The 14131-nt window shown below is 49.8% G+C and overlaps 1 protein-coding gene across 4 annotated transcripts in view; it reads right to left on the bottom strand.

Annotated features, from left to right (window-relative positions):
* The window catches only part of USP24 (ubiquitin specific peptidase 24), a 2082369-nt gene that overhangs the window by 243129 nt on the left and 1825109 nt on the right, over nucleotides 1-14131 (bottom strand). For all 4 annotated transcript variants that reach the window (XM_085602520.1, XM_085602518.1, XM_085602517.1 and 1 more), the window contains exon 62: nucleotides 5755-5821. In XM_085602520.1, the coding sequence (XP_085458646.1) occupies nucleotides 5755-5821 (67 nt within the window). The remainder of the gene's footprint in view (nucleotides 1-5754; nucleotides 5822-14131) is intronic.

The raw sequence follows: 14131 nt of genomic DNA, 5'->3' as shown, positions 1-14131 counted from the left end.
CTTTACAAATATCTGCCACAGGAACACCCCGGGCCAAAGCAGATGTAGAGGCTTTAGCTCTAGTTGAATGCGCTCTAATGCCATCAGGAGGAGTCTTACCAGCCAGGGCGTAGCAGATCTTGATGGTCAGAATTATCCATCTTGACAGCGTGCGCTTGTGCACCGCCTTCCCCTTAGAACGACCAATGTAGCCAATAAAGAGCTGGTCATCAAGGCGAAAGTCCTTGGTTCTATCCAGATAAAAACTAACAGCCCTCTTCGGGTCCAAACGATGGAGTCTTTCCTCCTCTTTGGAAGGGTGAGGAGGAGGGTAGAAAACAGGGAGAGTAATGGACTGCCCCAAATGAAACGGAGTGACTACCTTTGGCAGGAAAGCAGCCCTGGTCCTGAGAACCATCCTTTCAGCATGCAGAGTAAGGAACGGAGGTTTAGAACTAAGAGCTTGAAGCTCACTTACCCTCCTTGCCGAGGTTATGGCCACAAGAAAAACCACCTTAAATGAGAGCCTCAAAGGACAAGAATGAAGAGGCTCAAAAGGGGACCCCATTAGAAAGGTTAAAACAAGATTAAGGTCCCACTGAGGCATTACAAATGGGGTGGGAGGAAACATGTTTGTAAGGCCCTTGATGAACCTCAGAACAACCGGGGACTTGAAAAGTGATGGTTGATCTGGAAGGCACAGAAAAGCCGATAAGACCGAAAGATAGCCCTTAACCGTGGCCACAGCACAGCCCTGCTGAGCCAAGTAAAGAGCAAACTGGAGAACATCAGAAAGATGGGCTTTTAAAGGGTCAACGGACCTCTCTCCACACCATTTTACAAATTTAGACCACCTGTAGGAGTAAACGGACTTGGTGGAGTGTCGCCTGGCCGATAAAATAACATCCACCACATCAGGTGGGAGAGAGAAGGAACTCAGGTTGCCCCGTTCAATCTCCAGGCATGAAGGTGTAAGCTCTGGAGGTGGGGGTGTAGAACCTGCCCCTCCGACTGCGAGAGAAGGTCTGCCCTCAGAGGGAGACGGAGCGGAGGGCACGAGGAGAGGTGAAGATCTGTATACCACACCCTTCTTGGCCAATCCGGGGCGACCAATATGACTTGGGCCCGGTCTTTGCGAATCTTCCTCAGAACCCGAGGAATCAAGGGTACGGGAGGAAACGCGTAAAGGAGTCGTGAGCCCCAACTCAACTGAAACGCGTCCCCCAACGCCCCCTGCATCGGATACTGGAGACTGCAGAATGACGGGCAGTGCGTGTTCTCGAAAGTGGCAAACAGATTCACCCGAGGAGTTCCCCACGTCCGAAAGACGTGATGAACTACCTCCGGATGGAGCCTCCACTCGTGGTCGGCGGAGAACTGCCGACTGAGACTGTCCGCACGCACGTTCAGCACCCCGGCCAGATGATTTGCCATCAGACAAATCTGATGGTCCTGAACCCAGGACCATAGACGTAAGGCCTCTCTGCATAGACAAAGAGACCCCACACCTCCCTGCTTGTTGACATACCACATCGCGGTCATGTTGTCTGTCAGGACTTGAATCGACTGACCGGGAAGGGAGGAAGGCCTTGAGCGCCAAACGAATCGCCCGCAATTCCAGAAGGTTGATGTGAAGCAACCTTTCCTCTGGAGACCACAGACCCTTGATCTCCAGGTCTCCCAGATGCGCACCCCACCCTAAGGTGGATGCATCCATTATCACTGTGGCCACTGATGGAGATAGATGGAAGGGCTTTCCCTGCGACAGATTGCCCTCTACACTCCACCAAGACAGATCCGCTGCAGCTTCTCTGGAGATCTTGACTGACTCTCTGAGATCCCCGTTGTGCTGATACCACTGCTTGCGGAGGCACCACTGGAGCGCCCTCATGTGCCAGCGTGCATGGTTGACCAACAGAATGCAGGAAGCGAACAGACCGAGCAGACGAAGGACCTTCAGAACTGGAACAACCGCTCCACTGTGGAATAAAGGGACCATCTCCTGAATGTCGAGAATCCTTTGAGGAGGAGGGAATGCTCGACACACAGTAGTGTCCAGTACTGCCCCTATAAACAGGTTGCGTTGAGAGGGCACCAGGTGAGATTTGGGCACATTGATTGAAAAACCCAAGTCGAACAACAGCTGAGTTGTCACCTGCAGATGACGCTGCACCATCTCTGGGGACTCTGCCTTCAGAAGCCAGTCGTCCAGGTAGGGAAAAACCGGAATCCCCGACCTCCTGAGATGAGCAGCCACCAACCACTGCCATCACCTTTGTGAAGACCCGAGGTGCGGTAGTAAGACCAAACGGGAGGACCGCAAACTGGTAATGTTGCGACCCAACCGTAAAACGGAGATACTTCCTGTGCGACTTCAGGATTGGGACATGGAAGTACGCGTCCTGCAAGTCGAGCGACACCATCCAGTCTCCTTGCTGCAACGCTTGAAGAACCTGCGCAAGGGTCAGCATCTTGAATTTCTCCTGCTTCAGGTAAAAATTCAAGATTCTGAGGTCCAGGATTGGACGCAATGTGCCGTCCTTTTTGGGAATCAGGAAATAACGGGAGTAGCATCCCTGACCCCTTTCCTGCTCTGGAACCACCTCTATCGTACCCTTTTGAAGCAAGGCTAGAACTTCTTTCTGCAAGAGAAGCAGATGGTCTTCCGAGCAATAACCTTGGCAAGGAGGGTAAGGGGGAGGAAACTCCCGAAAGGGAAGGGCGTACCCAGTCTCCACGAGGTTCAAAACCCAAAGGTCTGTTGTAACCGATTTCCAACCCCGTAGAAAGTAGGACACCCAACCCCCCACAGGCCTTACATGATCCAGGATGGGGGATCTAGGGCTGCTTCCCTGAGGCCTCATTGGGAGCAGAGGAGGAGGAAGAAGAGGGGTTGCATCCAGAACCTCTCCGACCCCATTTCCTCCCTCTATAGGACTTATAGAGGGGATTCTGCTGCTGCTGGGGCTGCCGGTAAGAGCGAAAAGACGATCGCCCAAAGCCCCTAAATTTTCGAAAGGTCGAACCCTTTACCGGTACTTGCAGGCCCAAGGATTTTGCAGTCAATCGGCTGTCCTTAAAACGCTGAAGGGCAGAGTCCGCTTTCTCCCCAAACAGCTTCTGACCATCAAATGGAAGATCGACCAGCGTAGCTTGAACATCCGCTGAGAAACCAGAGTTACGGAGCCAAGCCCGCCTTCTCACAGCAACAGAAGACCCCATGATCCTTGCCACGGAGTCCGCAGTATCCAACCCTGACTGGATAAATTGCCTGGCAGCCGCCTGAGTGTCCGCCTCCATGAAGGATGACTTATCCCCTTCAGGCAACTTAGGAGCCAAGGACTTAATGGAATCCATTAGAGCGTGCACGTAACGCCCCAGCAGGCACGTAGCATTAGTCGATTTTAACGCCATGCTTTCTGTCGAAAAGGTCTTTTTGGCTGCCTGATCAGCCTTTTTAGACTCCCTGTCAGCTGGAGACTGAGGAAAGGCACCGGAAGCATGCTTGGAGCATGAAGCCTGCACAACCAAACTGTCCGGGGACGGATGAGTGTATAAAAAGTCAGGATCCCCTGGTGCAACCTTGTACCTTCTTGCCACCTGTCTACACACTGCAGGAGAAGAAAGGGGCTTCTTCCATACCTCTAATACCGGCTCCAATATGGCCTCATTGAAAGGCAACAAGGGCTCCGATGTCGAAGTCGGAGAATGTAACACTTCTGTGAGCAGGTTGGATTTGTACTCTACAGAAGGCAGCTGTAAATCCAGAAGCTCCGCTGCTTTCTTTATCACTACGTGATAGGGAGCCAACTCATGAGGTGGAGAAGACCTGGCAGATGTATGTTCCCACTCTGGGGTCGTATCCAGCCCACTGGCTTTCTCAATGCCCTCGAATTCGTCCGAAGAAGAATCAACCTCACCTTCTTCCACCTCTCGATATCTTCTTTCCTCCAACAACCTCTGGGCTTCCCTCCTCGACCGGATTCGGGGAACCGACGTCGGCGACGTGGTACGCGGCGTCGGAGGAACCAGAGGAACCGGCGTCGACGGCGCCAGACACGGCGCAGATGGAGTCAGCCTCGACGTCGATGGAGTCGGCTTCGGCGTCGATGGAGCCAGTCTCGGCGTCGAAGGAGGCTCCGAAGCCTGTCGAACCTTCCGAGGTCGAATTGGATCCCCAGACGGCGCCGGAAACTGCCAAGAAGGCGCCATCGGCATAAAGGGCATAAAGGGGGCCTGAGCATACTGCTGTGGCACCCCCATTGTAAAGGCCATCGGACCCACGGGACCAGCTGGTGCTCCGGATGGGTAGGACGCCCTATTAAAAATGCCATACATAGCATTCAAGAAATTAGCCGAATCCGTACCTGGGGCCGGGAACTGAGGCAAAGGAACCTCTTGTGGGGCCTCCGGCACCGGCTCCGCAATATCCTCCACTGGAGCCTCCGAATCTTCAGGTACTGGAACCGACTCTTCCTGCTCCTCATGCATAGAAGCATCCGACTCCACACGAACCGGAGTCGACGTCTTAGACGGAGCCGAAGACCTCGTCGGAGACTGATTCGGAGTCTGCTTCCTCGAAGGAGAACCTTCCGGAGACCTTGAAGGTGAAGGAGAAGGAGACAAACCTTTGCTCCGACGTCGATGAGACGAAGCCGACCTCGACCTCGACTTCGATTTCTTGGACTTCGAGGATCGACGTCTAGAATGTTTACTTTTTTAATGGCGTTTCTTAGACCTCGACGACCTCGAAGTCGATGACTCTCTCTTCGATCTCTCCTTCTTCCTCCCTCTTTTTTCCTCACCAATCTTCTTCATGAAGAGCTTGGTCTTCCTTTCCTTGAGTGCCTTCGGGTTCATGCTTTTACAGCATCCGCACTCCTCCATATCATGTTCCGAGGAGAGGCACCATAAACAATTCTGGTGAGGATCCGTAATCGACATCAGGCCTCCACACTCCCTACAGGGCTTCAAGCCCGAATTCCTAGTCGAAGACATAGTCGAATAAACAGAGATACATGACCAAACTACAAAGTAGCACTGGAGAAAAACCGTTACGCGTCGAAGGCGCGGAAAAAAGGGAACTGACGTCATCACGCCGACGTGGGCTTCTTATGGCTCCGGTGACGTCGATCGGAGTCGCGAGCGGAGCCGGTGTATTATGACGTCGCCCACGTCGACGTGGAATGCTGGGGAAGAAAAGTTCCGTGGAATGCTGGCGCAGGGGATATTCACAAGGTGAGGAATACACTGGCAGATGTATCCATCAGAATAGTGTCACTTAAAGTAAAATTATCCAATTGCTAAATCGAAACATATTACAATGACATATAATACCTCAAATGATTGATGGCGTAATTGTTACCATCTCAGACACAAAACAATATCTTAAGCAAATCAAAACGCTAATCAAGCACCATATGTAGTTGAAGAGGTTGCTCAATATTGGCATTATAGAATCTGCAATATGTATGGTATATTTGGTAGATTACTGGATTCTGTTACGAGAGAGAGTGCATGTACAGGCAAATCTTTCATTTATCAAAAACCAAAAGCTAACATTTCCCTCTGCTGACAGTAGAATTCTGATTGCTGTAATATGCGTCAAAAAGTAATAAGAAAGTATATGCACTTTTGTATTTCTTTTGACAAAGACTTACAAACAAGATACAACAAGCAAGTGAAGTCAGGGTCATGTGCAAGCAAAGACTTGACTACATGATACTTTTTTAAACTATGAAATGTTAAATAGCAGTAGATGTTTGAAGCAGATACCTAATAATCCATTATCAGATTCAAATGAGAATTTGAGCCGTTGCAGTTGCAGAGGGTCTTCAATAACCTTCAAAAGAAAGAAAAGTAAACGTCAGAGCCAAAACAGAATCATATTCTGTAAACTGAATGGTGACTCACAAGCAATAACTTTTCTCCTGGGAGTATTAATCTCATTCAAGATTCTTAAAAAGACATTCCCTGAAGGTAGACAAGGATGCTGGAAATTGGAGTAAAGCCTAAAGAGATTAGCTACAGCTAATGTATCAGTCCCTTTTATTTGGTTGTATGATGGAACAACGCGTTCATTTAGCTCGCATGTCATTACAACGTGGTCACTACCACGCATGACGCAGGACCACGAACATCTTTAGCAAGCATGTCATTACAAAACACCTTTACAAGGATACATTGTAAGTGCCTTAACTTTAACAAAGATTATCTTGTATATGCCGTACTATGTTACTGTTGTAGTCAATATTACGGTGTAGGTAGCTGGATCTGTATATACTATACCAAAGTAAGGCATAGTGTGCACAGAGTCCAGTGGATTCCCAGAGGCTTACAGAGGATTAAGTAGATAATACAAAAAGAACAAGTTAATTACCTTCGGTAACAATGTATCTGTAAGAACCATATGTTAGTTATAGATTCCTTACCTTAGAACAGTGATACTCAAAGTACAGCGGGGGGCGCTTGTGGACTTTTGACCTTTAAATGCGGCTCCCTGGTGTACAGCAGCACGAGCTGCTGTTCAGTTGCTGAGCACTAATACGTGGAAAATAATAAATAAACGGGCAAGCATTTATTAATGTGCAAATAAATGCTTGCCCGTTAATTTAACATGTTTTTAGAACTCCTTAGATAATTCCCGACCCACCCTATGTATACACCACCCCTGCACGCTGACGTCAGTTCTGACACGACTTTCCACGACAGAAGCGCAGAGCCATGCAAGACATTGCAAGGGAGTCCCTGTCCCTAGAAGTTAGTTCGCAGAGTGGGGAGGATGGGTAGGGCGGTAAGGAATCTATAACTAACATATGTCTCTTACAGATACATTGTTACTGAAGGTAAGTAACTTGGTCATCTGAAAGAAACTGTTAGTTATAGATTACTTACCTTAGAATAGATACCGCAGCGATACCAAACCCGGAGGAGGGTCTGCAAACTAAGTTCACACCCGAAAGTCCTGGAGGACAGAACGGGCAACATAGCAGTCACTCCGAACTTGGCTGTCCAAGCAGTAATGTCTAGTGAATGCGTGCAAGGATGCCTATGTGGCTGCCTGACAGATGTCAAGGACTGGAACTCCGAAAGCAAGAGAAGTGGTGGCCACCGTAGCTCTGGTAGAATGAGCACGGAGCCCCACTGGAGGTTTCTTCTTCGCCAAAGCATAGCAGATTTTTATACAAAGGACAACCCATCTAGAGATGGTCAGCTTTTGAAAGGCCCGGCCTTTCTTAGCACCCACATTGCCAGAATGACTTAAGCCTGGTTGCGCTTGATCTTCTTCAGCAATCTGGGCAGAAGTGGTACAGGCGGAAAGCCGTACTGAGGCCGCAGTTACACTCGCAACGAAAACCATCGCTGAGCGAGTGCCGTCTTGGAAATTCCAACGCGCAGAATTGCTGACATTGCGCGTTCTCTTCAGTGGCGAACAGATCTAAGCAAGGCTCTCCTCATCACAGAAAGAGACCTTGCACCACCTCCCAGTGAAGACACCATTCATGATACACCAGGCACCGGTAGCTGAGTTTGTCCACCCTGGCGTTCCGAGAACCTGCCAGGTGTTGAACCACCAGGGTCATGCCCCGATGTTCCAGCCATGTCCAGAGACAAAAAGACTCTTGACGGACAAGTTACTTATTTTTGGTAACGATGTATCTGTAAGAGACATACATTAGTTAAGAGATTCCTTACCTTAGAATTACCCCAAGGCGTCAGACTGGATCCAAAGACTTTTTCTGTAGCAGTACCCCTGTGCATTGGTAGGTGGCGTCGGACGATTCCGTGTCCGTTTTCGGCGTCGTGGTCGCCGGGATGACATCGCATCGTCTACTTAAACCCCGCCCCGGTGCGCTGACGTCAGTTCTGACACGACTTTCCACGCCAGAAGCGCAGAGCTATGCAAGACACTGACCACTAGTGCACATTATTAGGGCCCTGGATGGAAGTCCCTATCCCTAGAAGTCAGTTCGCAGAACGGGGAAGATGGGTGGGGTGGTAAGGAATCTATAACTAATGTATGTCTCTTACAGATACATTGTTACCGAACGTAAGTAACTTGTTCATCTGGAAGGGATTGTTAGTTATAGATTCCTTACCTTTAGAATAGATACCCCAGCAATACCAACCCCAGAGGTGGGTCTGAAAACAAAGTTCACACCAGTAAGTCCTGGAGAACAGAACGGCCGAAAAAGCTGTCTCTCTCCAGACTTGGCTGTCCAGGCAGTAATGTTTTCTGAATGTGTGCAAGGATAACCACGTGGTTGCTTGGCAGATGTTAATCAGCGTAACTCCACGTCCCAAAGCAGTAGTGGTTGCCGTCGCCCTGGTAGAATGGGCACGCAATCCTACTGGAGGTTCCTTTTTCACCAAAGAATAGCAGATTTGTTTTTGATTTCAAATCAATTTTATTGAGTTACAAGAAATGAGAAATAATGAGAACAATAATAATAGTAATAGGTAAATCAATCAGGAGAAAACAAATACAAGACAAAATAAGTAAATAAATAGAAACTACAAATTGCTCAAGTTCCCAGCAAAAAGTATTTGCAGTGAGTCCGCAATGACGTAGAGGTAAGTGAACCAGCACAGTTCTCCACGAGAGTTCAAAGGAGTATACAATACAGTATATAGCACAAGTGTGTCAAATAATTACATTCTACGCAATCATAGAGGCAAGAAATACAATACAGTACAGGAGATTTTTCACGGAGGGTCGTATGAGAATGATGAGGCATCGAGGCACTTCCAGAGTTTCCTGTGGGTTTTACGCCATGGAGAGTTATGGAGTGCGACATTGCAACATTCCACTGACACAATACTACCGTGAACCACAGGTAAAGAGGCTGGGCCGGCAGGACGGGGATATGAAAGTAAGCGCCCTGCAAGTCCAACGTTACCACCCACTCTTGCGGGTCTAGGGCAGACAAGACCTGAGCAAGTGTGTGCATCTTGAACTTCTCCTTCCGGAGGAAGCGATTGACGTTTCAAAGATCTAAGATAGGACGCAGGCCCTTGTCCTTCTTGGGGACCAGAAAGTAGTGGGAATAACAACCACGACCTACTCCTGGCCCAGGAACGCGCTCAAAAGCCCCCTTGGCCAAGAGGGCTGTGATTTCCTGCTGAAGAAGCGCAAGATGGTCCCCCGACATGCGGTGGTTCTGAGGTGGCATGGCTGGAAGTAAAGTCTCAAAGGGGAGAGATTAGCCCCTTCGAACAATTTGCAGCACCCACTTGTCCGATGTGATGTTGCACCAGTCGGGGAGATGGCGAATTCTGCCGCCCACTGGCGTTTGATGGGCCTGAAAGGTCGGACTAGGAAGGCTTTGCAGTGAATGCTGCGGGGGTGGAGGTGGACTGACCCGCCCGCTGGCCCCCAGAACTGCTTTCCGCGGCCGCACTGAGGATGTTGCTGCACAGGCCTGTGGCTTTGGAAAGAACGTGTTGGGGCACCCCTTCTTTGGCCACGAAAGGAGCGAAAAGCGGAAGGCGGAGGGGTGGCGAGTGGCCGACAGGCCCAAGGACTTGGCCGTAGCCCATGAGTACTTAAAGCGCTCCAACGCACTATCCGCTTTATTGCCAAAAAGGCGAATGCCATCAAAGGGCATGTCCATCAAAGTGTTCTGGACATCCCCTGAGAAGCCAGTTGTCCTCAGCAAGGCGTGGCGCCAAAGCGCCAGAGTAGTGGAAATCGCCCTGCCCAGCGAGTCAGCGGTATGAAGCCCACAACGAATAGTGAATTTTGCTGCGTCTCTCCCTGCTGCAATAGCTTGGGAGAGTACTGTCCGTGCCTCATCCGGACAGTTGGGCAGCAACTGCGCAACCGTATCCCACAAAGAGTGGGAATAACTGCCCAAGAGGCATGCGGTGTTCACAGACCGCAGCCCTAAGCTGGCAGACGAAAACAGCTTCTTGCCAAGCTGCTCCAGCTTCTTGGATTCCCTATCCGTGGTGCGGAAGGGAACGCACTTTGGGAAGCAGAGGATGGACAACCAAGCTCTTAGGAGTGGGGTGTTGGGAGAGAAAGAGGGGGTCGCCCGGAGCCAGGGGATGGCGTTGGGCCCCGTTCCAGTCTACAGGAGCCCCTGTGTTGGGCCTGAACCAAGTGCCCAAAAGAACGTCAGAAAGTGCGTCATTAAAAGGCAGTAAGGGCTCCGAAGAGGTTGCCGCCGGCTGAAGCACTTCTGTCAGGAGGTTAGTCCTGACGGACACTGTAGGGAGTTCGAGGAGGAGGGCCTCGGCAGCCCTACGCAACACCACTGCATAACTGGCTCCCTCCTCCGTAGCCACGGTAGGAGGAGACAGCATGCCAAGGTCAGGAGAGGTGCCAAGACCACTGGCATCCCCCAAATCCTCTGCCCAGTCCGGGTCATAAACACACTGTTGTGTGAGAGGGTCCTCAGCCCCCTCCCAGTCCTCCCCTTCCTCCGAAATCTGTGAAACAGGCTTAAAATAAGGAGGACGGACATAGGGATAAAAAGGCCCCGTCGGCATCCGCGTCGAGCGACGCCGATCCAGCGCCGTGTCCGGTTCAGGGCTGAAACTGGGGTCGACGTAGGCGGCGGCACCGGATGACGGCGGAGGAGGGGTTGACACCGGTGGAGGTGTTATGAGGTCAACCAGTGTCACCCGGGATCGGAGTCCGGATCCAGGGGGTCCTGCAGCACCGAAGCCAACGGCGGGGCCGGAGCCGCCGGTGATGGAAGGGCAGGACCCCCAGTCGGGCCCGTGGGGCCCATAGGCACACCGGTGGAGCCAGACGGCCCAAAGAGTCGGGCCATAGCAGCAAGAACAGCGTCGCGACGGACCCAGAAAGGGCGGGTAGGCCGGCGGCGACGTTACAGGCTCCGCCAGAGCCACGGGGGTGGCACCACCCGCACTCTCAGCCGTGTCGCGCAAAGGGAAGTCGAGGAGCGATGACGCTTCTTCGGCTTCTTTTTGGAATGCTTCGACTTACCTGACCCCGAGTGCGAAGTCTTACATCCAGAAGAACGATGGTGACGACTCCGTGACCGTTCCCTTGACCTCCCACGGGACTGGGACCCTGAGCGGAACGGAGCCGACTGCCGGACTTCCAGCAACTTTCAGGACCGCTCCCGCAAAGTCTTCGGCGCCACTTGGAGTCGTGGTCGAGCCCCAGGCAGTAGAGACACACATGGTGTGGGTCCGTCACCGACATCATGCGGTGACAGTCCCCACAGTTCTTAAAGCCAGGCATCCCTAGGACACCAGGAGTCGACCGACTCAAAAAAAGTGAGACAAAAGGCCTCGAAAAAAACTCAGTCAAAAAGTGATTGGGGGTACTTGCTCTTCCCGGATCTGCAGTTGCTGCCGCGGAAAAAGAAATAACGGACGTCAGCGCGCCTGGGAGCGTTTAAGTAGCTCCAGTGACGTCATCTCGGCGACAAGGACACCAATGCATGCATGGGGAGCCGCACGACAATGCCTACAGACGTGCAGGGGTACTGCTGACGAAAACTTTCTGGATCCAGTCTGACGCCTGGGGGTAATTCTAATGTAAGGAATCTATCACTACGTGTTTCTTTCAGATGGGGGTGTTTACACCTCCTCCAACAGATGGCTAGTAAATCAGCATACCCAGGCCAGAGGTTTAAAGTCTCGGCCGCCTTTGATATGCGACCCCGGCTTCCCCCAGACCTGGGACATGCACACCATGAGGCCCATTTGGCACCACTACAGGCGGGCAATTAGTTATGCGAGGAGGCGTGGAGCACATCCAGGTCAGACACATCCCTAAGGTGGGCTGGATGATGTACCTCACTCTAGGAAAATTCCGCCATCTTGGTGATGGCTGAATTAGGAACACTGGGACAGGTTTATGCCCACTTCCCACAGGAAGTGGTCATTATGCAACTGTATGTATGTGTTTTGTTAATTCCTCTGGTAGATATTGCAGCTCTATTAAGGTCCTGAGTATTTTTTGCCTGATGGGTAGATCATGGTGGAGATCTGATGTAGTTGCTATACCAATCAAAGTGTTGACAAACTTTTGTATGGAGTAGGATCACTTCCTTTGACAAATGTCTGCATGCAACCTGCAGAGTTAGTAACTTTGCCAATTGTAGCTTCACAAGATGGTTATGGCTGTCTACACAAGATGTACTTTAATTCTGATTTCAGAAATTGATTAAAAACAAAAACCATGTAATGTAACACAGATATAAAAAAAAAAAAAAAAATCATGGCTTGAATTGGTCTTCGATATTACCTTTATCCATATTACCCGGTGAACATGACTAAATTCAGTCTGTAATTAAACATTTAGAATATATTATTGGACGTTCCCAACATCATAAACCTTCAATGCTGATTGCTGTCCAACCTTTGTATACTTACTAGCACAGTCAGAAACCATTGACGGGTCAGAGCAAGAGTCCGAGGTTATTTAAAATTTGTTACATATGCGGATGTTCATTCAGGTGATCCATTAGAAATCTGTGAATCTATTGCTGAGTTTCATAGTTTTTTGCTATAATTTGCTTTTCTCTCTTTGTCTCTTTTGAGAGAGGTGTTTAGTCTCTCAGTGGTTTAATGATTGGTTGTTTTCAGCAGTAGACATTTAAATAAGTAATGGCTGAGCAATTACATTACTTAAACAAAAATAGAGGCTTAAATTACTGCTTCACCATCAACAGGATTTATCCAGTTAAACACACTGCTTTAAATGTGCCATCATGAATATTCTCTGTCTACAAAAGCCTGAAATCATGTTGACTATAACTTCTTATGAAAGTATTATAAATGGGATTTCACAATACCCCCAATATTTATTTGAATAAAAAGCAAACCATTACAAAGATTCAGTAAGAGACTTCATTTTTGGCGAATGTTATTGGGATGTCAGTCCAAGTCTGCTGCTATCTCTAAATGTCTACTAAGCAGAATCTATTTATGCTGTGAAATTATGAATTTCCCAAACCCACAAAACTTGGAGGCGGTCATACCGGTCATATTCCATCCTAGGGATCAAGGATCTTCCAGAGTGTTTTTGATATATTTTATCTGTATATATCTGTCGTTTTGTTCTCTGCTTTGTTCCTCTTGCACTTTCTCTTTTATGTATGACCTGACTGCTACATGTACCGTGCCCTGAAACCCTGCAGGGTCATGTTAGCGCTAAATAAAAATACCGCAAATAAATAAATATAGGGGGCGTAGTGACTCAAAGGGGAAGTCGTCCATTGGCTACTACTCTACACTCCACTAACGGCCCTAAATTGAGTATTTAGGTGCCCCCTTGTCACCAGAACTTTAGAGTCACCAGACTACAGAAGAAGAGGACATTGAAGAGCCTATCAACCTGACAACTGAAGACTGCTGTGGACTTTTGGTGCCAAATCCTGCCTTCCCGCTCCAGGCTCGACAATTACAAAGACCTGCCTCGCCCGGCAGCTGTGCATTCTCCAAAAGCCTCGGAGAGTTGCCAATGCTTTGAAAACCAGCTAGCATCTTCCTTGGAGGCACCAATCATAATTTCCGATTAAAAAAAGCTGCTGATCATCAAGTCCACCGAAGCAGTAGTTGCCCGGGAGGACGTTAGTGTACTCAAAGAGGTCAGATACATTTCCATTTCAAGTTTGGAGATGCCAGAACCCCTACGAGCCACGCTGCACCAATACCCGGGGTACCGGATCCCTTGCCACGACCAATGCTTATTTAGAGTCCAATCCGGACTCCAATAATCTGAAGACCGACCAGGTGACCAGGGACGTCAGGTCCACAGAGGCCAGCACAGAGTGGCCCAGCTGTCCTGTTTTGTCCCCCTTTTCTGGTCCAGACCCAGAACTGTGACCGCCTATCACACAAGGGCCAGTTGAGCAAAACCCTCTGCACCAGAGCTTCCCAGCCTTGGTCCACGAACACCGACTGGTCCCCCTTGCTTTCAGGTCCCTCAACAACTGAGTCCCCTGTTGGGAGCTCCTCTACTTGTCCCCAAGTACCCCTTTGCAGCCTATTTCTATGTGGCCCACTCTTTGTCAATGTTGTAGCATGCCAGGCTGACAACCCATCCAGTATCTCTGCACCTGGACACACCAGGGCAGGTAAAACCTAAACTGTGGGTGGAACACAGGACCTTGGCCCCCAAACACCCCATAACTTAAAGGGCATCCTCGAAATCCTATTGCAAATA

The sequence above is a fragment of the Triturus cristatus genome, chromosome 4_2 (genome assembly GCF_964204655.1).
Source record: "Triturus cristatus chromosome 4_2, aTriCri1.1, whole genome shotgun sequence".
In the NCBI taxonomy this organism is placed as follows: Eukaryota; Metazoa; Chordata; class Amphibia; order Caudata; family Salamandridae; genus Triturus; species Triturus cristatus.
Note: the sequence above shows the minus strand (reverse complement) of the source record. Positions and strands in the feature narration are given on the sequence as shown.